Source organism: Podarcis vaucheri (assembly GCF_965113315.1).
Source record: "Podarcis vaucheri genome assembly, chromosome: 15".
Taxonomy (NCBI): domain Eukaryota; kingdom Metazoa; phylum Chordata; class Lepidosauria; order Squamata; family Lacertidae; genus Podarcis; species Podarcis vaucheri.
This window is the reverse complement of record NC_138753.1, coordinates 19,960,415-19,987,001: the sequence shown is the minus strand read 5'-3', so window position 1 is coordinate 19,987,001 and position 26,587 is coordinate 19,960,415. Positions and strand designations below refer to the sequence as shown.

At 43.4% G+C, this 26,587-nt stretch overlaps 1 protein-coding gene across 4 annotated transcripts in view; it reads left to right on the top strand.

Annotated features, from left to right (window-relative positions):
- Positions 1-26,587, top strand: part of LOC309520092 (opioid-binding protein/cell adhesion molecule homolog) — a 744,782-nt gene that overhangs the window by 699,711 nt on the left and 18,484 nt on the right. For all 4 annotated transcript variants that reach the window (XM_082201530.1, XM_082201532.1, XM_082201529.1 and 1 more), the window contains 3 exons: positions 20,003-20,137; positions 23,926-24,046; positions 26,182-26,333. In XM_082201530.1, coding sequence (XP_082057656.1) covers positions 20,003-20,137; positions 23,926-24,046; positions 26,182-26,333 — 408 coding nt within the window. The remainder of the gene's footprint in view (positions 1-20,002; positions 20,138-23,925; positions 24,047-26,181; positions 26,334-26,587) is intronic.

Below are 26,587 nucleotides of genomic sequence, written 5' to 3'. Positions count from 1 at the left end.
TGTGATTTTGATATTTCCTGATATCCTCTCCATGTATGAAAAAAATTTATTCCAGTCGTTAATAAATTTGGTATTTTTCTGTTGCCTTATCTTGTGAGTCATTATTGCCAAATCAGTATATTCAGTTAACTTATTTTGCCAGTCCTTGATTGTTGGGGTGCTGGGTTTTTTCCAATTCTGCGCTAGCAGTATCCTAGCGGCGGCTGTCGCATACTGAAATAGAGTTTGGTCGTCCTTATTGATCTCGTTCCCCACCATTCCCAGAAGGAACGCCTCGGGTTTTTTTGGGAAGGTATACTTTAGGATCTTTTTTAATTCATCATAAACAACGCCCCAAAACTTCTTTACCTCATCACAGGACCACCACATATGGAAGAAGTCTCCCTCTTTCTTTTTGCATTTCCAACAGGTCTTATCTCCGGTTTTATACATTTTAGCTAATTTTGTTGGAGTGATGTACCAGCGGTACATCATCTTTTCCATATTTTCTCGGAGACCGACACATGCTGAGAATTTCATATCCTTGTTCCATAGTTTTTTCCATTTTTCATAGTCTAGGGGGTGTCCTAAATCTATAGCCCATTTAATCATGACCTCTTTGACTTCCTCATCCTTGGTATCCCACTCTAAAAGTTGGTTATACATTTTAGTTAAGAGTTTGGACTTCCCTTCTATTATTTCCAGCTGGAATTTGGACTTGTTCTTACACATACCGACTTTTTTATGTTCGTTCCATAAAGAATTAATTTGGTGGAAATGCATCCACCCCGATAGTTTGTCTTTTAGCTCGTCGTAGGGTCTAATTTCCCATCCTCTCTCAGATCTTATCAGGAGATCGGCATATGTCCATCTTTTACCTTCCATATTTAATTTTTTGATTTCTAGAATGTCAATGGGTGACAGCCACAGTGGGGTTTCTTTTTCTACCAGGTTCTTACATCTGTTCCACACCTCTAACAATGCCCCTCTTATGATGTGGTTAGAAAAGCCTTTATGCACTCTTCCCTTATCATGCCACAGGTAAGCATGCCATCCAAACCTAGCATTGAAACCCTCTAAATCCAACAGGTCTGTGTCGTCCAAGACTATCCATTCCTTGACCCAGCATAGACACGAGGCCTCATAGTATAGCTGTAAATTCGGGACCGCAAACCCACCTCTATCTCTTCTATCAGTAAGCAACTTGTATTTAATTCTGGCCCTTTTACCCTGCCAGATGAATCTGGAGAGGGTCCTCTGCCAGTCCTTAAACATTGTCGTGCCCCTGATTACTGGGATGTTTTGAAATAAGAATATCATTTTTGGGAGAATGTTCATCTTAATAGCCGCCATTCTCCCCTCCCATGACAGGTGTAGTCTACTCCAGCTGTCCAGATCTCTTTTACATTCTCTCCAAATTCTGCTGTAGTTATCCTCCACCAAATTTATACTTTTAGTTGAGACCCAGATACCCAAATATTTAACCTTTTTTGATATTTTTATCCCGGATTCCGCCTCGATTTTATTTTTTGATTGTTCGTCTAGGTTCTTTACCAACATTTTTGTTTTTGTTTTGTTTAATCTAAACCCCGATAGCCTCCCAAATTCCTCCATTAAGCCCATGACTGTGTTTATTCTTTCTAGAGGTTCTTCTATTGATATTACTAGATCGTCGGCATAAGCTTTAACTTTATATTCTTTTTTGCCTACCTTAATCCCTCTTATTTCTGGTGTTCCTCTAATCTTATTTAATATGACTTCCAGGACCATAATGAATAACAGGGGTGATAATGGGCATCCCTGTCTTGTACCTTTTGTAATCGTGAATGAGTCTGTTAAATTGCTATTGATTATAAGTTTAGCCCTTTGGTTTGAATAGATCGCTCTAATACCTTCCAGGAATGGCCCTCTTATTCCTACCCTTTCCATACATTTAATGAGAAATTGCCAGGATACATTGTCGAAAGCCTTTTCGGCATCAATAAAGATTAAGGCGGCAGGGATATCAATCTTAAGATCCAGATATTCGATTAAATTAACTACATGTCTTACATTATCCTTTGTTTGTCTACCAGGCAGGAATCCGGCTTGGTCTTTATGGATCGCTCTATTAAGGTATTTCTTTAATCTATACGCCATTATTCCTGCAAAGATCTTATAGTCCATGTTAAGCAAAGAAATTGGTCTGTAGTTTTTTATATTAAGTGTATCTGAATCTGCTTTGGGTATTAATGTGATATATGCCTCTCCCCACGAGTCGGGTATTTCCCCTCCTTGGAGGATGTTATTGATTACATTACCGAGTACCGGAATTAGGTGTTCCTCTAGGGTTTTGTAATATTTTTGAGAAAGGCCATCTGGGCCAGGAGCCTTCCCAGGTTTCAATTTCTTGATTGCATCCCTAACCTCATCTAGAGTTACTGGTTCATTTAGGACTATCTTTTCTTCGTCTGAAAGCTGTACCCCTTCGTTCCTTTCCAAATACCTTCCTATCTCAGCTGTATCCTCGTCCTCTTTCTTTTTGTACAGGGTTTCGTAATATTGAAGGAACTTTCCCTTGATCTCACTGGGGTCCTCTATTAACTGGTCCTCGAATTTAATTTTGTTAATCGCCTTTTGTTTTTTCTTCTTCCTCAATTGCCATGCTAGCAGCTTGCCGGTTTTATTTGCTGACTCAAAGTACCTTTGTTTCATCATTTTTATTCCCCACTCTATTTCCTGGTTCAGCAATGATGAGTATTGAGTTTGTAATAATTTACAAATTTGTTTGAGCCTCTCATCCCCAGGATTTATTGTTAATTTATCCTCTACTTCTTTCAATTGTTTGATTAATTCTTCCTTCTTTGCCTCTCTCAAATTTTTTCTATATTTGTTCTGTTGAATCAGAAAACCTCTAAGGACTGCTTTACTGGCATCCCAAACCACATTAATTTTAGTTCCTTTGTGCAAATTATGATCAAAATACTCTTTCAAGATGTTCTTTGCCCTGCCAATAATCTCGTCCTGTTCTAGTAAATAATCGTTCATTCTCCATCTGTATGTGCCTGATGGCGTACACTTTATTTCCAAGAGGATTGAACTGTGGTCTGATAATGTCCTGGGCTCTATTATACATCTCCCCGCTCTTGGCAGAAGATCTCTGGAGACCCAGATCTGGTCTATACGACCCCAGCTCTGGTGTACTCCGGAGAAATGTGTGAACTGTTTTCCTGTTGGGTTTTTGTGTCTCCAGATGTCAATTAGGTCTAAATTTTCTTGAAGGTCATCGAAGGTTTTGGGGAGTTTCCCCTGCTTCCCTTTCCTTCTTTTTTCACTTCTGTCTATTTCGGGTTCAGGGACTCCATTCAGGTCACCTAGTAAAATTAATTTGTAGTTTTCTAATTCTAATAATGTTTGTTCTAGTTTTTTAAAGAACTCGGTTTTGTTTGTATTAGGGGCGTAGACTGATACTACATTAAATCTTTCCCCTTGGTGGGTAATTTGGATCCCTAAAATTCTCCCCTCCTCATCTTTACATATTATTTTGGGTTCCAATTTCTCTTTGGCATAAATGACCAACCCTCTCTTTTTATTCACCTCTGAGTTTATGAACTCCATTCCCAGCTTTTTATTAATCAGTATATGTTTGTGTTTTTTGGCCACATGAGTTTCTTGGCAGCAAACCACATCACATTTTTTGTTTTTCAAGACTTTCTCTATTTTATTTCTTTTTGATTTCTTATTTAGACCATTAACATTCCATGTTAAAAAAGTTAAAGACATTATTGGGGTAAAACGTCACGTTTATATCTAGTTTCAATTCCTTGTTTCTTCCTCTTCCTCTGTTTCCTCCTCTTCCGCTACTCCTTCCCCCTCTTCCTCCTTCCCTTCTCCCTCCCCCTCCCCTTTTCTCAGCTTCACCCTCCCCCCTCCCTCCCCCCCCCCAGCATTGCACATATACATTCAGAGAAGTGGAAATTTAGGGATCTCTATTAGTATTTTTGAATCTTGAAGATGTAGGAATGCAGGAGAAACCTGTTTCTTCTGTTTGTTTGTTGTATTTTAATGAGAAACTCCCTAATTCACACCTCTTGAACCAACATGCAAACCAAAACACAAATCTTCAAAATTTGCACTTCTCCAAATTTTGCAATGCAATTCTCCAACAAACCAATGCGCACAGTGATGCATATATTAGGGGTGACTGCAAAAATTGCATATATTACTGAAAATGATATACAAAAATGCATTATATTATGGAGAAATCATTGCAAAAAATGCATGTTAGTCAAAACTGCAAACAAAAATGTGTTTATTGGGAGAAATTCACACTGAATTGTTAACTTTTCATGAGGATTGTTTCTTTAAGAAAAAGAATCAGAAATTGCTGCATAAATGTGTGGAACAGAATTTAAGACTGGGGAAATGAGAAACCACAATTGATAGATTTGTCCACCCCTATGAAGAGGAAACAGTGGCCTTGTGACCACAGTTATCTGTTTGCCATGAATACGCCATTTTGGTCTGTTTTTCTTCTGGCTAGTGTGCTTTCCTTGGCTTAGTGTTACGCCCATGCTAGGAAACATGGTTTGTTTCATGCCAACAAACCATGGTTAAGAATACAAGAAGAAACCTTAGCTACAGATCATAGTTTGTTCGGAGTAAAGCAAGCCACAGTCTCTGGTTGGGATGTAAGACTAAACCAGGGATTGTGATTTACTTCCTCGCCATGCAAGCAGAGAGGAGCAAAGTGGCCAGGCTAGTATTTTCTGTTGCAGTTGATCGTCCCAAACAGGCGAGAGGTTTCAGAATATTCTTGTTGGATATGCAAACAAAGTGGTGCTATAAGTATGCAAGCGGCTGTGCAATTAAGGCATTTTGAGCTTGCAACGGTAATTCAGATCTGCATTAATTTTTATGCCTTTCTGTGCTTCTGAACGGGGAACATGGTGTGCGATTAAAACAATCCCACATGTGATGATTTGGATCTCTACTGCTGTCTGTCCTCTTGCAGCACATGTAGGGTGAGGACCATTTTGCATAAGGTCCACTTTTGCCATAAAGTCTCATGAACATGCCAGCATGCAGAAAGCTGGACTAGTATTTGCAGAAATAAAAAGGATGATTTTCACACATCCCTAGGGATTCATCTAGATGAATCAAAAAGGGGGCGTGTGTGTTTGTGCTCTTGAGAAGAAAAAAGCATCAGCTCTCCAAATTATAGACCTTGGAATTTCTGGGGTTCTTTTCTTTTCTTTTTTTACAATATTTTTGTTAAGAGCTATGAAAATAAATAACTCACCACACTCACTTCCCAAGCAGTTTCTTTGCTGATAATTGAGATGCATTAGGGTGGCTTTTTCCAAGCATTAATTTTAAAAGTTATTTCTCTTCGTGGGCTGCAGGGGAGCTTTGCTTGATGAAGTTTTGTTTCGGCATTTGCAGCACTCTGAGATCTCCTTTAGGCAGCCAGCCACCCCGGGCTATTCCTTTTGTTCTGAGCTTCTCATTTGCAGGTATATAAGCCTTTGTAATATCCCTTCAGTTGCAACCCCTTGAGATAACAATGGGCTAGCATCCCACACGAACAAAACCTCAGCTCATATCCCTTCAACTTGCATAAAATGTAACCTGAACACATTTATTACTATTTGTTGCATTTCTATCCCACCCCTTTTTTCCCAAGAAGCTTGAGCTCCTTGGTTCTCCTGATCCCCATTTAAGCCCCACAATAATGCTGTGAGATTGGCTACGATGAGAGGCAATGACTGGTGCGATGTCACCCAGTGAGCTGCTTAGCTGAGTGGTGGATTTGAACCCTAGTCTCCCAGGTCCTAGTCCAACACTTTAACCACTATACTACCACTGACTCTCTTTGATGGGTGTTCCAGTGAGATGGAACTGGTTATGTGAGTATGAATAGGAACTACTGATATCCATATGCAGGAGCCATACAACAGGAAAAGTTTATGCCAACATGGTATCTTCCAGATGTTGTTAGACTACAGCTCTCATCCACTGACCAGCTGCCATACTCTGGAGTATTGGTGGGACAATGGCTGAGCATCTTGACATGAAATGGAAGTTACTCAGCACATTTTTTTTTTTCCATTGGCACCATTGGGCTTGTTTACAAAATGCTTTGGCCTTTGACATATTAACTGGGGGGGGGGGCATTCCACTGCACTCATTCACTGGTGTACAATATGCCAACCCTCCACTTTCCAACTCAGCTGGAAATGGTTATTATTGGGAATATTATATTTGCTTGTGCTCTGTTTCTCATGCTTTCCCATCCGTGCTAAATGTTGTGCAGCCTCCAAAGACAGGCCATCGCCATCATTCTCAGGCCACCAATGTGCACACAGAGCTTCAGGTTGATTTACAGGTGTGTGTTTTAATACTCCTGTAACAGCTTTGGGAAATACCAAAAGTATACCAAAAGTGAAGCTTTTTCCTGGCACAGGTATTTCATTTCTTTATTTGTTCCCTGCATTTATATCCCAACTTTTTCCTCCAAGGAACTCAAAGGTGGTGTACTTGTTTTTTCCACGACTCCTTCTTTGTTTGGAACTTCAGGTTCTCGGGGATCCTACAAAGGCACAGTTTGACTTCCTGTAAACACCTCATTAACAAGCCACAACGGAGCAGTCCGTTCCTTCTGTAGCAAGAGCCATTTCACAGTGGCTGACTAACTACATCCTAGGTGCCTGGGTTGGGCCCAGCTAATTAAGATATATTGTCCTCATGCAGCATAGGGGTGGAGAGGTTGTCTGAGAGGTTATGATGCATGGTAAATGAAGTCTTGCTGTGATTTTTATTTTTTATTTTTTGCCAGTTCCCAAGGATACAGCTTTTTAATCTCTGAATCCAGAACCAGACAGTGAGAGAGACATACGGGTGCACTTGAAACAGATGCTTCATGCTTCTCTCCTTTCTTCCCTTCGAATAGAATAATAAATTGTCTGAGATACTGGGGGTCATCTAGTCCAGTAGCATCTACAATGCAGGATGCCCCATATGGGCTGCCCCATCTTTTCTGGGGTACTCAGTGATGCTAGGGTTTAGGATACCTGTAGAGAACAATAACAATACTTGCTGATTTGGTTTGTCAATAGAAGTTATCAGCATCCTTCATAAAAGAGTAAAATAGGCAGCATATTCAGCCCCAAATAAATGATAATGACTGATAATCACTATGTGCCAGGAGAGGCACTGCGCCACTTAGTTCAGAGTTGCTTTTGTTTCTATAATGGGCTCTCTGCAGTTGTTCATCTGTGCTCGGCCATCCTTTCCCTTTGCAAATGACAGTTCATGTGCACCTCTGACCCTCTTATACGAGAAGAAGTACCCAAGTCAACCTTTGTTTGTTTGAGCAATTATAGAAGGCAGCAGCTTCTGAGTGGTAAGCTCATGCTCCCATTGTGCTCGCTCATGTTTTTTGTGCTTCAGAGTCAGTGGGGGAGGTTTGAGTTTTGATAGCTATTCAATATAACTTTTCAAGTATTGGGTGATCTTATATAAGCCATGGCTGATTGCAATTGACTTTTGAAACATGACAGATTTTCCATTCAGAGGCAAACTTTCTCCCCCTGAAACCTTTTGGCATTGCATGGAACTTGCACGGTAGTGGCAAATTTTAAAATTATCATAGTTATGAAAGTCATCTTTTAAAGGTGAGTCCATTTTGCTGCTACAGAAGCCCATGACAAACATCTCATTTTTTTGGCATTTTTAAAACCATCAACGCACAAAGAGTTCACTGCCATTTTGAATAGGGACATAGAGAAATCACTTATATCTAGTCAGATCATCGATCTGTCAAGTCCAGTATTGCCTACATTCTCAGCAGCTGTTCAGGATTTCAGGCAGGAGTCTTTTCCAGAGATGCCTGGGATTGTAACCAGCACCTTCTACATGCAAAGCACATGCTCTGTCACTGAGCTGTCATCTACCCTGAAACCAATCATCCGCCATATTGGATTCCCAAGAGCTGAACAGTTTCATGCTCAAGCTAGACCAAACCATACATCTTTGTTTATTGTGCTGCTTTGTATATTTATGCAAAAAATAATAATCATGCATCGGCAAGTGTGGAAAGTTATGTGTGATGTGAAGGAGATGGTAATATTTGGATTCTGATGGGAATTGAATCATGGCTTGTAGTTGTCCATGAATGGAGGGGGAGGGTGGGTAAATTCAGTGTGGAATGGTCCAGCGTATGGCTATGAATTCATTCTGCTCGTGTGGTTAAATGTTTCCCTTATGAATGAAATGGAACTAGTAGTGCCAAAGGAGGTGAGGCAGAGAGAATTGGGAGATAAGAGGAATGGAGAGAGAAAATGAATAGAGAGATATCTAGGTGAAGTCTGATGGATGGTTCCTCACTTCCCTTGCTAGGTTGGTTTCTGTTCGTTTGTTTGTTTTTGCATTTTCACCGCTTCCCACTTCAGATTCCTTTTTCCTCCCCGAGGTCTTCCGATCACCTATCATCATGATGATATAAGCCCCTTCTCTATCATCTCCATACACATTGTCGTGGCAATAGGGCTGAAGTCGCTGATGACTAATCCATCTTTAGAGTCACTTCAGGTGTTTCTGGTGGGATATCAATCTTAGTGGCTCAGCAAGGAATCACTGGTGCATCTCATTGGCTTGGCAGACAGCCTTGGCTGCTGGTAATGATTTGCTCGATGAATTGTGATGAGAGATGAGGCCACCCTGAGACATTCAACAGAGAGAGACACTGCTTGCCTTTCAATGGGCTGTTTTAACTTCCCTGTAAGAACTTCCAAACTAAGTGACTAATGACTTGAAACTCACGCTCATGTTCTCAGAGTGAGACAGGAACGGCCTGCAGAATGAACTCCTGGAATCCATTGCTCATATTAGCACTCAAGCTGAAATTAGCTTCACACCATTGAAAAGTATTTTGACATTTCTGGAGCTGTGGTAAGGTTTCCCCAGTTACATATCTTTGGTGGAAATGTTCAAAAACTGAGGGCTACTATACAGACGTTGTCAGCTTTCTTAAGCATATAATTCCATTAAAATTAGACATGTTCCTACTGGCTGTATTAAAGATTCAGTTAATAAGTGTAATTATCAATTTATAGAGACAATGTTGATCATGGCAGAGAAAGAAAAGAAAAATGCTGATTGCTGCTAAATGGAAATTTTACAGACATTATGTCCATTGGCTCCGTAAAACATGGCATGCATCCAAGTTAGGAACGTCAACACTTTCTATAAAAAGAAAGGCATTCTTTAGCTGACTTGGGAGCTGTTTTCTGCAATATTGGGTAGTTAATTATGATTGAAGTAATACTGTGGTATGTGTGCTGTGGTTATGTTGTGGGATATTTTAATGTAGAGTTGTCTTGTAGATATTGGATTTTTATGCTGGTTTTAATATTTGCATGTGTTTTTTGCTTAAAATATTGTAAGTCACCTTGAGTTGCCATTGCAAAAATGACTAATAATAATAATAATGTGCTCTGAGAATACCCTTCACATGTTGTATGCCCATTTAAGTGAAAAACTTGTTGCTTGTAACATAATGCTTACAGAGCAAAGCAGGTAGTTTTCCATGTACCGTATTTTTCGCCCTATAGGACGCACTTTTTCCTCTCCAAAAATGAAGTGGAAATGTGTGTGCATCCTATGGGGCGAATGCAGGCTTTCGCTGAAGCCTGGAGAACGAGGGGGGTCGGTGCGCACCGACCCCTCTCGCTCTCCAGGCTTCAGGAAGCTATCCACTAGCCGTGGGAGACACAGCTCTCCCACAGCTAGCGAAGAGCTTGCCTGCACCCAGAAGCTTGGGGCGCGCTGAGCTCAGCACACCCCAAGCTTCGGGCTTCACGCAGTGCTCCGCTAGCCATGGGAGAGCTGCGCGACTTCGCGCAGCTCTCCCATGGCTTGCGGAGAGCAGCCTGTTCTCGGGGCTGGGGTTGGGGGAAGCTTGGGCTTCCCCTGCCCCAGTCCTGCACCTGGGGGGGGGGGAAATAACATTTTTCCCTTTATTCCCCACCCCAAAAAAACTAGGTGCGTCCTATGGGCCGGTGCGTCCTATGGGGCGAAAAATATGGTATATTGAAAATGCTCATCCAGTATATTTTAACAGTCGATTTCTGCTCACTTGTAGTACTTCTGCAGCTCTTTCACAAAACCAGCATTCTGAAATGCAGAAGTCAAATTTGAGGGGTAAAGCTTCATCAATAAATTTCACTATTCTTATAGAAACATTTTGGGTGGGGTTGTTTGCTTTTGTTTCCCTTGAAAGTTCTCAGAATGCTTCTTTAGACAAAATCAACTGTTAGCCGAGAGATGTCTAGGGATGCCTCCTGAGAAACATTCCCTAGATTGACTTGAAAATTATTTGACATCTTTTTAACCCAGGAATGGGGAACCTGTGACTTTCCAGGTGCTGTTGGAGATGTATCTGAAGGACCACATGTCCCCCACCCCTAACTTAGGAAGTTTGATATAGGAAATATTTCACTCAAAATTCTAAGACTGATGTTGCAGAAAAGGGGGCCCTTGCAAGAGATGGGCCAGATATAACTCTGTAGCTGGCTATGGAGTACACATTGTAATCTTCATGGCAAGAAACTACATTGGCTTATTTCTCTTAAGGTATTTTCTTCAAGCCTTACAGTAGATCTACCACAGAGCTAACAACCAGAAGCCTTTGGCTTTTGGTGACTCTTTCCAGGGATGTTCTGCAGTCTGTGTATTCAAGGTAATAATCAGCAGGCTAATAACTTGGAACTCTGCAACACTGGAGTGCCAATGTGTTGGACCAGGACCTGGGAATTGCATGAGAAGGGGGGAAACCATGTATGCTACACTGAGCTTCAAGAAAAATGTGGGATCTAAATGCAATAAAATAATAAACATATAATATATATTATTTGAGCCAGTATGATGTAGTGGTTAGTGTTTCGGACTAGGACCTGGGAGTCCACGGTGGGTTTCGAATTCCCACTTGGCCATGGAGCTTACCAGGTGACCTTGAACCAATCACTGCCTCTCAGCTTAACCTTCTTCGCAGGAGGAAAGGTGGGATAGGAACACAATAATGAATAAATAAAATAGCACTTTGCCTCTGCTTTTTCTGTCTGTCTCAGTGAGCTGGCAACATCTACTTTCCACCCAAGTCAGAAGCAAGAAGCTCAATGCCCCACTCCCTTTTTATTCTGGCCCAAGAGATGTCTCATTGTCCTATCGCTGAAGTGCTTGTCATGCCTAATTTTACTTTTTTGTAATTAGTACAAGTGCATCTTTTTCTCGTTCTCCTTATGCGCCCCCAGCTCCCCCCTCCCATTTGCCTACTTTCTTTCCACAATGTCATTCGTAATTCCAAGAAGTTAATACTTGATTAGTAAATATGATGGTGAAAGAGTTCTGGCTGCACAGAAGCATCCATTTACAATCTGGCTGTGATTGAAAAATTACGTTCAGTTCAGTAATAATTGATGAAAATGGGCTCCTTTCTTTCTGCAGCTGATTTGCTTTGTAATTGTGATTTAATAATGTAAATATCACTTGTTTTCTCCGGGAGATGAATTGCCTTCTGATTTGTTAAGCACATGGGGTCTGGGCCCTTCTGTCTCATCTCATCCTCAGAGGGAGGGGGACATGAGAACTATTTGCCTTTCCACAAGGGATTCTGGAAGGAGAGGGCCACACGATGAATCCTTGTTGATTAATGATGTTGCTAGTTCGTCTTGGAACTGGAAGATTTCCAGGAGGGCTAGCAATTTGTGCCTATGTTAAAGACTCAGATTCTTTGAGAACAGTTCAGCTATATATATGTAGAATGGTATCGATGACCCAGCAAGTTCCTCATTCAGATCACATTGCAACTATGATTTCTGACCTTCCAATCAGAGCATAAGAATATAAGAAGAGCTTGCTGGATCAGGCCAATGGCCCATCTAGTCCAGCATCCTGTCCTCACAGTGGCCAAACAGTTGTGGGAAATCTGCATGCAGGATTCAGGCACAAGAGCCTTTCCGTCTCCTGTGGTTTCCAGCAACTGCTGCCTCCAACTGTGGAGCACCCATCAACAACCCTCTCCACCATGAATTTGTCAAATCCATCTTTAGAGCCATTCCAGTTCAATAAGAATGACACTACCACTTTGAGGGACAGCTGGGGCTAGAGATGGGGGTGCTTGGCTCTGTGTGAAGCTGATTTTCCAGAGCTGTGGTTTGGAACCAAGTACTTGACTGGCCCTGACCATCCAGGCATCACCAATGACCTTTCCTAGATAAGAAGAGCTATGAGAGGCTTCTGGTTGGGCCAGGACATTGCTTGCACGACAACAACACTCTTCTTCACTCTGGTGCATCCCAGCAGGTCTTTTGACTCTGGCTCCTGGCTTGGCCTCTTGGCTCTGAATGAACTCCATATTCCCACTCTGTCTGCTATCTACATCTGAGCCCTGATGGCAGCCATTCCAGCCACCAGCCTGCAATATCTGTATGTACATATATCCAGCATTCTAGCTTTCTTCATGTGTTAGAAGAAGGAAAAAGGAAAATATGTGGAGGCTCAAACTGGGTAAAAGGACTGGCCTTGAAATGTCTGAACTTTGCAATGCAGTTTTTCAACCAAACAATCCATCTGTCTGTCTCGAAAGACAATGGACTGTGCTTCCAGGGGTGAAGTCAAAACACTGCGTTAACAGCACCAAAGTGACCTCCCTGGAGCATAAGCCTGGACAGTGTATTTGGAGGTCCTGGCTTGCCCAGATGACAAGACTTCCCTCTTGGCCACACTGATATGGTCCGAAGGAAAGCAGAGCAATACCTTTGGCACCAGCTTAGATTATGCATATTATTTATTAATGCCACATTTATTGATGTGATGCAGAAATGTGGAGCACTGAATTTAAGATAGGATAAACCAATACTGACAGATTCACCCAGGAGGGAACAAGGCACCCTTTAGAATTGCCTGGAGACCACAGCGTAAAGCTAGAACAAATGGAAGATGCCCTTCCAATTTCTCCACGCTCACCTCTTTGTTGAGGATGAACACTTCTGCGTGCACCCAATAGACAGCAGGCCTCACTCTTTCAGATTAGCTTGCAATTTGGGGACAGTATCACTCCAGAGCATTCTAATGAACTGTGAAATGAACATAATGTCAGTCGCCGATGCAAATGGGCCCATGCCACCACTGTCGCTACTGGGTTGTTTTGCCTGGGAGCTAACACAGGTAATTTAAAGATATTAACGAACACTGTTAATTAGCATCATTATTATACTGCTGAGTCGGTAGGCCTAATGCGCAGTCAGATAAATAATCCTGCTGTGTCAAAAGCTCTCCTGTGGAACCTGCAGGATTAGGCAGAAAGGGATTGGTTCACTCAGCACTGTCGGACATGCTGCAGTGTTCTTTCCGGAAAGGGGCTGTCCTTGCCACAATCTTTGCCCTGGTTGGAGGACAAGACTTCATGTGTTATAAAAGCAGGAGATGGGCATTGGCCTATGGCCTCCCCAACTCATGATCTAGAAATCTCTGTTTCTATTCTCCGTCACTCTCTCTGCGCAATTTCACTTGGGGAGCCACATAGGCATGCAACCTACTATGCCAAAGAGGTTCTCCTGTGCATAACCTCACTGACATGAATGAAGCTCATCTGTAGTTTTACACAGCTGCCTTTAAATTCAGTGAGCTTTGTGCAGGAGAACTATTCAGTGGATTGCGTCCTGCACACATGCAATTCCCAGTAAAGCCATTCAAAGAGGGGCAGTTGCAGTTAAGTGTAGCGCTCCTTCTTCAGAAGTGCAGCTACTGCTGGGGATTACACAGCCAGTCTGCAGGTTCTTTGTACTCCACAAAGGCAAAAAGGGGGTTTAAAGCTTATCAAGCTCAGTTCAGCTCCTTCCACATTGGGGTGGGGGAGAAGCTTGATTAGATTTGCATTTAAAGGCAAACTAACCTAACTGGCAATTCCCAAAACAATATGCAAAAATGAAACACAGCAGTTGTTCGAAATCCACATTTCTTTGAATGTTGTAGTGCAAGTTCTCCAGCCAAGTTATGTGCACAAAGATTCATAGACATGGGGAAAAGTATGCATGAAAATGCATATATTAGTGAAAACACCTGCATTATAAATATAGCTCACTTGTGCCTTAGATATACCCACAATGCCAGCAATGTGAGATACCACACATGGGGAGATGACACAGTGGGGGCATGTGAAGGACTCATGGGATTTATATAGGGTTCAGTTTCTTTATTAAAATAAATGTCCTACTTTGCATTTTTCTTCTCTCTCTCTTTCTCTGGATAGAAAGATAGACAGGCAGATAGTTATAGGTTAAGCATGAAATAGGACCTTGGTTAGCTTCTAGTTATGGATGGATGAATCTGTCTATTTCAGTTTTTCTCAGCTTTCCCAGTTATTCACATTTCCACATCAGTTTGTGGTTGTTTTTTGTTTTGTTTTAAGAAAAATCCTCATGAAAATTCACCAGCATTTTTGTGTCAGTTTCTCCTACTAAACAGTTTAGTATGCAGTTTTGCCTGACACACATACTTTTGCAAGGCCATTTCCCCTAATATATAGTGCACCTTTGGATGTTATTTTCACTAATTCATTGATTTAGATGCACACTTTACCCCCACTATAAGCCTTTGTGTACATATTAATTGGCCAGAGAACTGCATTGCAAAATTCATAGTAATCTGCATTTCCTTCCTGGGACGGATCCCTTGCTGCCAGTAGTGTTTCCCACCCACCCTTCTCACGAGAGGGGCTGCCCTGAGCTGCTGTAATGGGCAGAAGTAGAGCACACCCTTGAACACCACCACATGTGGCAAGGCACAGATATACTGATGTTCTTGATTGCATCTTGGACAGTGAAGAGGAGGCCGGAGCTGTGCCAACCATGCTCTCAACCACAGTCTAAATCAAACACAACAAACTGTTTCATTGAAGTGCGAGCCAGTAAGACAGTGACCCTGGGGTGCTTTCTCCAAATCGGGATGACTCCAGCACAATCCAATTGCTTGCATTAATTATGGCAAAATGAGATGCCGGGGTTATCACACTTTTCATTAACTCCAGTGTTGTGGAACTCAAGCTGCAGTTCTTGACAAAGGGGAATATTTCATTTGGTCTTCATCTTTCTCTCTCTCTCTCTCTCTCTCAACATATAGATACATATATATTCCTGGGTTGGAGGAGGCAATCTACACCTCTCTTCACACATTAAAAGGGACCTCTAAGCCTGTTCACGAGAGCGTATGTGTCATTTGGATCTGCTGGGTGTGACAGGGGGAGGAACTGGATGAAGCAGAGGTGTCCCTTTGCCCAGTCACACCAGTAGAGAAGCTCCTTTTATAAGGAATTCTGCAATGAACTTCCACAAGAGGCTAGTTCTTTGACAGTAGCCAACAGAAACCCCCCAAAATGGGGAATTTCAGGAGTAAGGAGGTGAGCAGAGCAGGCCTGGTGCAGAATCCACTGGATTCTGAGCTGGTCCGACTTTCATCACGTGATGGCAATGAGTTCTCTGTGCTGCACAGTAATAACATAATAACCTCCTGGATCAGAGCAATTGCCCATCTAGTCCAGCATTCTATTCTCACAGTGGCCACCCAAATTCCTGTGGGGACACCCCCCCCCCAGCATGTGACTCCTGTTGTATATAAGTCACTCCAGGATCACTTTGGCTGTAGAGTCAGAAGTAAAAACAAATAACGTGAAAGGTAAGCCACATAGAATTCTAAGGGAAGACCAAAGGAGATCCAGTAAGATGGGTGACATCTCTGAAAGTTTCACACATCCCTGCCTGAAGGAGCAGAAGCATCTTCCTTGAAAATACTGTTTACCGGAAGGATGAATGTCTGCAGGAGATGCATAGCATGGGGGCACAGGGCCATGCCTGCCCACTTGGGTGACGCTGGCTTGACCTGCTTCCGCAGAGCGGTCCACGCTCTGGATGTGATTCCAGCCTCCCATGATTGATGGTGCTGTGTCTGTCATGCCGCCTCCTTCTGAAAGTCCCCATTTGTATCCCTGTAGATTCTTATCTCACTAATGTAGCAAGCCGGGCTTATCTCTTCCCGAGGCTCCTTCTGCACCAAAAAGAAATCACCTCCGTTATTTATGTATTTCTGTCTCCAGCTCGTCGAATCTATTTTCTTACACTTCCAATTATCTTTTATAGAGATCAACTGGAGGATAGGGCAGGCCCGTAATGACCTCAGGATTATTGGATCATTACAAGGAAGGGTCTCTGGCAAAGTGAGCCTGGCGTTCTCCTCTTCATATTTCTCCTCTCCTTATTATTCCCCCCTCCATCTTTACAGTCTCATATGCAGGCTCCCTTTCCCTGTCACCTCGTATTCTCCGTATTTATCATCTCTCTGCTGCTGCATATATCAAGGAGGTATAGACATATCAGCTTACTTCTGTCCCTTTTCAGTTTTGTTCACATTCAAGAATAAGTCTGTTCTGTCTCATTTATTACAGACTATGAAAAACAAAAAAAGCAAAAATTCCTCATCTTAATTGTGCACCTCTTTGGATGCAGCTTTCCCAAAAATATGGAAGTTTACACACATTTCCCCATAAAATATGCAAGGTTATGCAATACAGTCATACCTTGGAAGTCGAACAGAATCCTGCAGCCAGTGAGAAGCCACAGAACCCGTCAGACGTTCAGGTTCCAAACAATGTTCGCAAACCGGAACACTCACTTCCGGGCTTGCAGTGTTCGGGAGCCAAAACGTTCAACTCACAAGGCATTTGGGATCCAAGGTATGACTGTACTGCAAAGGGTACGGTAGTTTTTGAATGTTCTGACAACCAGCTGGTCCTCATTTGGCCCAGCTGTATCTTTACTTGCCCACACCTGGTGTGATATATTGCTACCAGACCAAGTTCAGGGGGTTGGTTCTTGCATACAAGTCCCTATACAACTCAGGATCAGCTAACTTGAGAGGATGCTTTGACCCTTGCACATCCGGTAGATTGCTGTGGTCTGTGGGAGAGTTTCTCCTGCAAGTTCCAAAAATCTCAGAAGCCCTTTCTGCAGTAACTCAGAGCAGGGCTTTTTTCAGTGTGACTGCTCCTGTTCTGTGGAACAGCATCCCTGTCAAGATATGACAGGCACCCATTTCCTGCACTTTCTGGAAACGTTTTTGTTCTAAAAGACTTTCCAGCTGGATCAATGGGTCTTTACCATGAGTGTCTACTTCATTAGGGTTTTCGTCTTGCTTTAAATGTGTGTGTGTGGGGGTTGTTTTTGCATTTTTAATTATTGTATGTGTAATTTGCCTTGAGGCAATGGCATCTGCCCTGCATATAGAAGGTCCCAAGTGTCTCCAGTGAGGGCTGGGAGAGATCTTGCCTAAATTCTGGAGAACCACTATCAGGCAGTGTCAACAATTCTGAGGCAGATGGACCAATGTTCTGACTGTGGGATGTAATCAATTGGAGCAATCAAATACAACATTCCTTGTTTCCCTAGAGTGGACGCAGGCAGGGGGATGTTACTCCAGCTGATATAACTTCCTGTTCCACTGGTCTGAAGTGTCCTCCCCCTGCTTGTGACCAGGCAGATGGGCGTGACCCTGGCTCACTCCACAAAAGAGCCGAGTCACACAGCGATCTTTCTCTTGATGTCATTTTCTCTCTTGATGCTATTTTCTTCCCTTGATGCTGTTCTCTTAATGTATTTTGCCATCTGCTGGCTCTCACATGGGCTCAATCCCCAAATGGGATGACCTCACAATTTGTTCTGTAACTACTAGCTAAAGCCTGCATTCAGTCATCATACTGTGAACTGAATGTGAGTGAACTTCTTAATACTTTTAAGGAAAGTGTCTTTATTCTTTTAAGAGGGATCAAAGGGGACACCAGAAATAATCCAGTCTGGGCAAACCAGACCGGATTGCTTAACTAAAGAGATTCAAACAAATCTGCAAACTAGCTTCCTGAGGTATTGAGGGGAATCTGCTCTGCTACATGACTCACTAGCGTGAGTGAAGGAAGGATAATATTTAATCAATATATCCTCTCCTACTATCCTTAATATTCCCACACTGACAAGGCAGCTTCGTGTGCTCCTATGATACCTCACATAACGCAGATGGGAGGAGGAGGTGGTATTCACCTTGTGCCAGAAAGATCAAAATGTGGGCACTAGGCATACCTCTCTGGAGAAGGCATTACTTAGTCTGTGTGTACCATTGAAAATACACACTCTCTGGCCACCTCACTGTTTATTTTCTCAGGCTTTGAATTTTTAAATTCCATTTTATTTTATTTATTTGCATATATGATGATTATGGTGATTTTGCCATAGGGTGGGCTACAACAATTCAGAATTAAAATTGTAAATTTCAAATAGATTGAATTGCAAACAAACAACTAAAATATCCTTATGTGCTCGGTTCATTGATTTTTCATAAATGACGGCCAAACTGAAGTATCAGTGGTTGAGCTCTCTAACACAACTCAGATAGAAGGATTGTTAGGTTGAGATGAAAGCATATTTGTGGCAATGGCCAGGGGTGGGGTGGGGGTGGTAGTGTGGTTAGCAGCAGCCTTGTGTTATTGACAAAGCTTTGTGGGATTATGAATCAATAGGTGGGAGGGGAGTTGTGCCACAAGATGCAGGTATGTAGCCAGGACCAGGAACACCTGTATTATGTCTGGAGTAGCAGGTGGCATTTCAGTTTCACTGTGGGAGTCTTTTCTGGAGAAGAATGGGCAAGGCTTTCATGCTTGTGCCTGTGTTTTATTTTCCTTCCTGTTTGAGACCTGGAAACCAGCTGTTAACCAAAGCTGCTCCAGTGTGAGAACCTGTGGGGGGTTTACATGATACTGTGTTTGGAACTGAAGGGAAGGAATGATCTGAAAGCTTGGGCTTCCATTGTCTGCCTTCTGAGGCTCCCTCTGACATAAGGCTTGCCCGTTGTGGGAAGACACCTGCCCCTTAAATCGATTCTGTTGTCCTTTTTAGAATTTAATAACTATAAATATAAAAATCCCTCAGCCATTTTCATAGGCAGAGTTGAAATCATTAGTTTGTCTAAGAAGGGGGTTCTGATTCTTGACTTCTCTCAGCCACAGACTCTCCCTGCTCACTAAACATTGTTACCTCTTTGGCTCCTGACACCTCCCCCCCATCTTCACCCTCCTCTGCCCACAAATCATTGTCCCACCACCAATCCCCTGGCTTTGAGCCTTCATCCTTTGGGGGTTCCCCAGATGGTGCCTTCTACCACTCCTTCGCTTCGAGCCAGTCCATGACATTATGGTAGCATGAAGCATGCGTCCATCAGTTTATACCAGTGAAATATCTATGCTTCCAGTGATTGTCATTCAAACCAAGGAAGGTTGTTTCAAGTGTTACACATCATGTCATCTATAGTCACATCTTTAGCAACACCCTGAGATACTCTTGAGTTTTAACAATTCAATCAGCAGATCAATCAACTAGAAATGTACATGATTAAGTAGACGACCAATTTTAATCAGTGAGGGCAATTTTAATTGGTTGCATAGAGAATTATGGTCATGCCTATTTATATTTTTAAGGCTCCCGAGTCTGGTGTTTTGTTGTAGCAGAGGATATAGATATATATGAAAACTGACTTTTCCTTCCACCAACAAGCCTTTGTTTATTAAGTTGTAAGGTATATCTCACACTTCCTTTGCTGTTTAAAGAAAGGCACCTACCAAGTTATTGGAAATAATGCAGATCTGTGCAAATTTAATTGAGTAACCAATTACAAGGGCAGATGGTTAATCAACAAAAATGATTTAATCAGTTGACAGCCCTAGGAGTTGCATTGGGGGACAACAACAACAACAAAAAGTATTCTCAGCATTGCTTGTCAAAGCAACTAGAAAGCTCCAGGTGTTCAGTGGAGAGGCCCACCTGCAGATCTGGCCACCTGTGCTGTTGAGAGGACTGCTTCAAAGTGCACAATTTAAACTGCAGTAGCAAAGGTGGTCTGGAAGGCTGCCAGAACTTTTATCCTCTGTGTTCCTTCTCTTCTCTTCCAGGTCAGGGATTTATGAGTGATGATGAGTACTTAGAGATCACGGGGATCACCAGGGACCAATCTGGGGAGTATGAATGCAGCGCTGTTAATGATGTCGCCGCACCTGATATCCGAAGAGTCAAAGTCACCGTAAACTGTAAGTATCCCACATGCCTATGAATAACATTGACTTGCACTTACATCAGGGGTTGGAAACCACAGGCCTCGGGGGGGCAAATGTGACCTGCCAAGCCTCTCTGTTTGGCCACCAGCACTCTGCCTAGGTCATGGCAAGTCATGCCTTGAGTGCTTCTGCCTGTCTGGAATTTGCCCTTGAACCATGACCATGCTGGACTGAATGGAGAGGGGTCTCTATGTACATTTTCAGAAGCCTATGGGTCACGAGCTTGCCATACTAAGAACAAACAAAGAGCCTGCTGGATTAGGCCACTGGCCCTTCTAATTCAGCATCCTGTTCTCACAGGGGACAACCAGATTCCCCAGTGGAAACTCCACAAGCAAGACCCAAACACAAGAGCACTCTCCTCTCTTGCAGTTTCCAGCAGCTGGTGTTGAGAAGCATTACTGCCTCCAACAGTAAAGACATAGCAGAGTCGTCATGGCTGGTAGCCACTGGTAGCCCTCTCCTCCTCCATGAATTTGTCTAATCCTTTTTAAAGCCACCCAAGTTGGTGGCAGTCATTGCCTCTTGTGGGAAAGACTTCCATAGGCAATATGCAAATCCATTTCCACACCCATTTTTGCTCCTGGCCCTATATATCATTGGCATGTGGCCAATCGACAGAGTAATTTTGCCCTCAGTCTGAAAAGGATTCCCTGCCCCCGAGTGCTTTTCAAAACCTGTTCCGTACATTGTCCCCCTGATCTTTACAACAATCCTGAGAGGCCTGCCATTGCTTTCATCCTCATATTGCAGAATGGGATTCTAATCAAACTCACTTCTGCACCAACTCATGTCCCCACCTCCACATTCAGCTGAATGTGCAGATCCCACCAGCTCATCTTCATGATACGCTGGGCCAGAATTTCACCCCAAGGATCCTAAACATGAGTAGGTTGTATATTCGCATATTCTGATTTAATAGCTGGAAATATATGCACGCAAAAGTAAAACAGCCAATTTCCACCAGAACCTCTTAAAGTCTATTTATAGCTAGAAATAATTGTAATAGCTCCCCCCTTCTCTCTCTCTATTGCTTTCTTCTTTCTTTCCTGAGGAGCAATTCAATTTTTTTTTTTTTAAAAAAAGGGGGTGGGTTGGAGGAGAAAGAGAGAATCTTGGTGGTTAACCTTGCACACAATGCATTAAGAAATCCTCGCCTTTCAGAAGCAGAGCGCAGGAGTTTATATATATCAGCTAAATTGATATAAGAAAATCATATATATACATTTCATTATGTTTCAAGCCTTTTGGCCCTCTGGACAATTTGCTCTTTTAAGAGCTTGGCTAGCAATGCAGAGCCCGGCTGCTTTGAGTTCTTAAAACAGACACATCCCCGAAGCCTCTTGACATTTCGGAGGTGATTCCAGCTCCGCTGAGTCTCTGAACAGTTTAAAAGAAATCCGTAAAGGAGAATTCAGTCCTATTAATTGCACAGAAAGGACTCTGCGAGTTGTTGGCTTAGGGATGGATGTGGAAATGTAGGACCGTGTTCACCCTCGCAATGCCAGCTGGGCAGAATGTTCTGTTTCAACCAGGCCTGTGAAGCTGAAGACCTATAGAGCAATTGCAACAGAGTCTGTGCTGCATCAAGCCAAAGGGGGCTCACCCAGCATCCTGTTGTAAACCTGCAAGCAGAATTTGAGCATAAACATACCCTTCCTCTTCTGTGGTTTCCAGTTGCTGGTATTTAAAAGCATTGCTGCCTCCAACTGTGAAGGCAAAGCATAGTCATCATGTCTAGTAGCCATTGGCAGCCATCTCCTCCATGAATTTTGTCCAGTCTCCTTTTAACACCATCTGTCTTGGTGACCATCGCTGCCTCCTGTGGGAGCAAGCTCCATAGTTTAACTATGTGCTATGTGAAGAAGTCCTTTCTTGTATCTGTCCTGAGTCTTCCAACATTCTGCTTCACTGGATGGCTACAAGTTCTAGTGTACTGGGAGGAGAAAAGCTTTTCTCTATCCACTTAATCCATTCCATGCATAATTTTACACATTCCTATCATGCAGCACCCCGCTGGATCAGGCCAATGGCCCACTGACTGCAGCATCCTGTTCTCAACAATGGCCACCTGGATGCCTGTGGGAAGCCTGCAAGGAGGAAAATAAATAATAATAATAATAATAATAATAATAATAATAATAATTGTTATTTATACCCTGCCCATTTGGCTGGTTTTCCCCAGCCACTCTGGGTGGCTTACAGCACATTAAAAAATTGTAAAACATTAAACATTAAAAATTTCCCAATACAGGGCTGCCTTCAGATGTCTTCTGAAAGTCACATAGTTCTTTATTTCCTTGACATCTGACAGGAGGGCGTTCCACAGGGTGGGCGCCACTACCGAGAAGGCCCTCTGCCTGGTTCCCTGTAATCGCACTTCTTGCAGTGAGAGAGCCACCAGAAGGCCCTCAGAGCTGTACCTCAGGAGCTGAACAAGGGAGGTGGAGATGCTCCTTCATGTATATGAGCACAAGAGCACTCTCCTCCTGCAGTTTCTATCAAGTGGTATTCAGAAGCATTGCTGCCCCTGACTAAGCCCATCAAAAGCCTAATGAGGAATAGGGATAACCTATAGCTTTATCTGCATTGCTCTTTGTTGTAAGAAAAACTGCTCCCTTTCCCTTATGGGGTTCCCAAGAACCCGTATAGAGCCTTTATGTAGGTTTTCTATCGGCAGGAGAAAATAACAGAGGCAAACCAGAGAATATTGAGAAGCAAAGCAGCTAGTAAGCCTGATCTTTATTAAACTGTTGCAACAGGGTGCTCACACCCCCCCACCACCACCACAGGAGGGAGGAGGAATGGTGTGCAAGCCCTTATATAGGCTTTGCCACCCTGTAGCTCAAGACCACCCCCACCCCCCAATACATCATCAGAAGGGGCGGTCTATCACATAAAGGGAGCCGGTGTACAGCTTTCGGGTCATGTGGCCAGCATGACTAAGCCACTTCTGGCGAACCAGAGCACCACACTGAAACGCCGTTTTCCTTCCCACCGAAGCGGTACCTATTTATCTACTTGCACTTTGGCGTGCTTTCAAACTGTTAGGTTGGCAGGAGCAGGGACCGGACAACGGGAGCTCACCCCGTTGCAGGGATTCGAACTGCTGACCTTCTGATCGGCAAGCCCTAGGCTCTGGGGTTTAGACCACAGTGCCACCCATGTCCAGTTAATGGGTTTACCTGGCTGTTAATGGGTTACCTGGACAGCCTGACCCTTCTTTTGTGATGATAAATACTTAATTCCTACAGGCTCACCCTATTCATACACAAATGTGCCCTTAAGGCAGGATTTGTGAGCACAGAGACAATGGGGAGGCTTTTCCCATTTCCATCCAAACTGAAGAGGAATATTTGAGGTCACTGAAAGCGTCAAAATGGCTTAAGGACTGTTTTCCTGTACTGTTTCAGACATGTGGTTTATATATTTATGTATGTGTTTGCCTGGTATATTTATGAACATATGATTTTTATATATGAGACCTTAGAAATCCTATAACACTCTTCACCTCCCTAGATTCAGAAATGTATGGCTGAATTGGCACTGGTGTTTGGCTGCTCCAGACTGGGGAAGGCAAACAAGCAGCCACACTGCACAGCCCACTCCGTCACTGGAGTTGCTGGGGGAGTGAAAACCTCATGTGCTGATCCCACAAAAGACAGCAAGGAATTAGGCAGAGGTAAAGGACAGAAGTTAGGCAGAGGTAAAGGACAGAAGTGATGCTTAAAAAAAATCTCAGACCTGCTTTCCCTCCGCAGATCCTCCATCCATCTCCAGTGCCAAGAACAAAGGCGTCTCAGTTGGTCAGAGGGGGACCCTGTCCTGCGAAGCCTCAGCTGTCCCTGTAGCAGAATTTCAGTGGTTTAAAGAAGAAACCAGGTACGCAAGCAAGCTGTTCAAAGGATCCATGGCAAGGAGTGACTCCCCCAGGCCAAGATTGCTCCATCAGTCAGATCAGCAGTGTTTACTTTGAGACATGAGTCAGCCCTTGTGGAATGCCCAGGCTCTATCCTAGTGGGTGTGAAGTTGCAAGAGTGCCTTTGAGCATGTGCAGAGGGTCTTTGAAACTGAGTAGTTGCATACAAGCCCACCCCAATATATCTCTGCCATGAAGGGGTTGTAAATTAAAGGGCACTGGTTTCAGGCAGGCTTTGCTTCTGTCTTGCTTCTGAAATTAAATGTTGCACATCTAGGGGGACTTGTGATGAGAAAGCAACCCCTCCCCGTGCCCATACCTCTCCCCAATCTTCCTTACAGCAATCCTCCAGTCTCAATATTTCATATTAAAATAAAACAACAGACTAAAGGATTGCAATGTTTTAGGGATTGAGATTGCATTGGTTTAATTTGCTTACCTTGTTTCTTGAAGCCCATCAGAAGGCTGCATATGATATGGGGCATGATAGAAGCTAAAAGCAAAATAAATGCTACATAATTTTAGCAATTATTTCCTGTGCAATTTCAGCTTGACTGTATTGTCACTTGGCTGTTGCAGGTTTTCACCCTGCTTTGTATACTTTGCCCAGCAGACAGTTGGGGAGGGTGTGTGTGAATGAGTGGCCCTCCAGGCATTGTTGGACTACAACTTCCATCATCCAACAGGACACAATGGCTGGGGCTGTAGTTCAACATCTGGAGGGGTGCAGGTTCTCCAGCCCTGAAGTTTGCTCCTGAGTCCTTGAAAAGCCAGCCAAAGTGGAATAAAGTGCTTCTTAAATTCATTGCCCACCACCAAAAGCAAGCACCATACTTCTACTTCCCTCCTGGGCAAAGTTTAGTAGATGTTGCCTTGCAATGTCAGATCATTCTGCTTTGCATCCAGTGCTGGTAGAACCCTTGAAGTTAATGAACGTGACTAACTTAGGCCCATCAGTTCCATTGTTCCTACTCTGAGTAGGACTTTGTTGGATATAAAGGTAAAGGTAAAGGTACCCCTGCCCGAACGGGCCAGTCTTGACAGACTCTGGGGTTTGTGCGCCCATCTCACATCTATTGGCCGGGGGCCAGCGCTGTCCGAAGACACTTCCGGGTCACGTGGCCAGCGTGACAAAGCTGCATCTGGCGAGCCAGCGCAGCACACGGAACGCCGTTTACCTTCCCGCTGGTAAGCGGTACCTATTTATCTACTTGCACCCAGGGGTGCTTTCGAACTGCTAGGTGGGCAGGCGCTGGGACCGAGCAGCGGGAGCGCACCCCGCCGCGGGGATTCGAACCGCCGACCTTTCGATCGGCAAGCCCTAGGCGCTGAGGCTTTAGCCCACAGCGCCACCCGCATCCCTTTTGTTGGATATAGCCCCCCTGTATTTCCCAAAGCCCAATTGACTGGTGCCATTGGCAAGGAAAGAGGAATTCTAGGAAATGTAGAATGCTGTGTTGTCATGATGTAAGCTCAAAATGGAACTAGGCAGTCTAGTGTAGTGGTTAGAGTGTCCAACTCAGATTTGAGAGACTCGGCCTCTAAAGCCAAACACAGCCATGATGCTCAATGGGCCAGACAGCGTTGCACACCCTGGTCTACCTCCTAGGCTTGTTGTGAGGATAAGAAGTGAACACCGGGTGTGACACTCTGAGCTCTTCAGAGGAATGGTGAAAAATATAACAGCTAGCAATGATGCTTATTATTGGTGCTTTACAAATTATGGCTTGTATCCTACTCAGAGTAGACCCACTAGAGTTAATTGTATGACCCATATCTTTAAAATAATAAAGTTTATCCTATAACGTCTGCTATGGCCCTTAAAAAGTGCCCTTTTCCAGGCCTTTGGAGAACCTTTTGATCTGAGATGGTGGAGCAAAAACAGAGCCTAAGAGCCTGTGGTGACTACAGTTCCCAGCAGTCCTAGCCAGTTGGGTGATGGGCATTGTAGTTCAGAACAATCTTTAGGGTCACAGGCACCCCATCATTGGGATAAAACCAATCTCTGCATTATACCCCATCCCTTCATAATCCTGGGAAGGAAATAAATCCCACTTCTAGTTTACATTGATGAAGTAAGGATGTTGTCTTCTTCCAGATTAGCCAATGGGCTGGATGGCGTGAGAATTGAGAACAAAGGCCGGATGTCCACACTAACCTTCTTCAATGTATCAGAGAAGGATTATGGCAACTACACCTGTGTGGCCATCAACAAGCTGGGAAACACCAATGCCAGTATAATCCTGTATGGTAGGTACCCATTCCATTGGGATACGTGGAGATTCTGTGCTGATGGTATAACAGTGGAGCCTTGCTAGAAGGGATTTCAAAGACAGGAAAACATCTCCGGTGACCCTTGACCATGAAACCCCTTTGCAGTGGCCATCCTATCATTGCATAGCGGGGTTTGTCCTAGGCTGAAATCTCTAGGATAGGCCAGATTTAAGAATATTACCTAGCAGAGTTTGTTGGGGAACAAACAGTGCAGTCCTAAGCTTATTGCT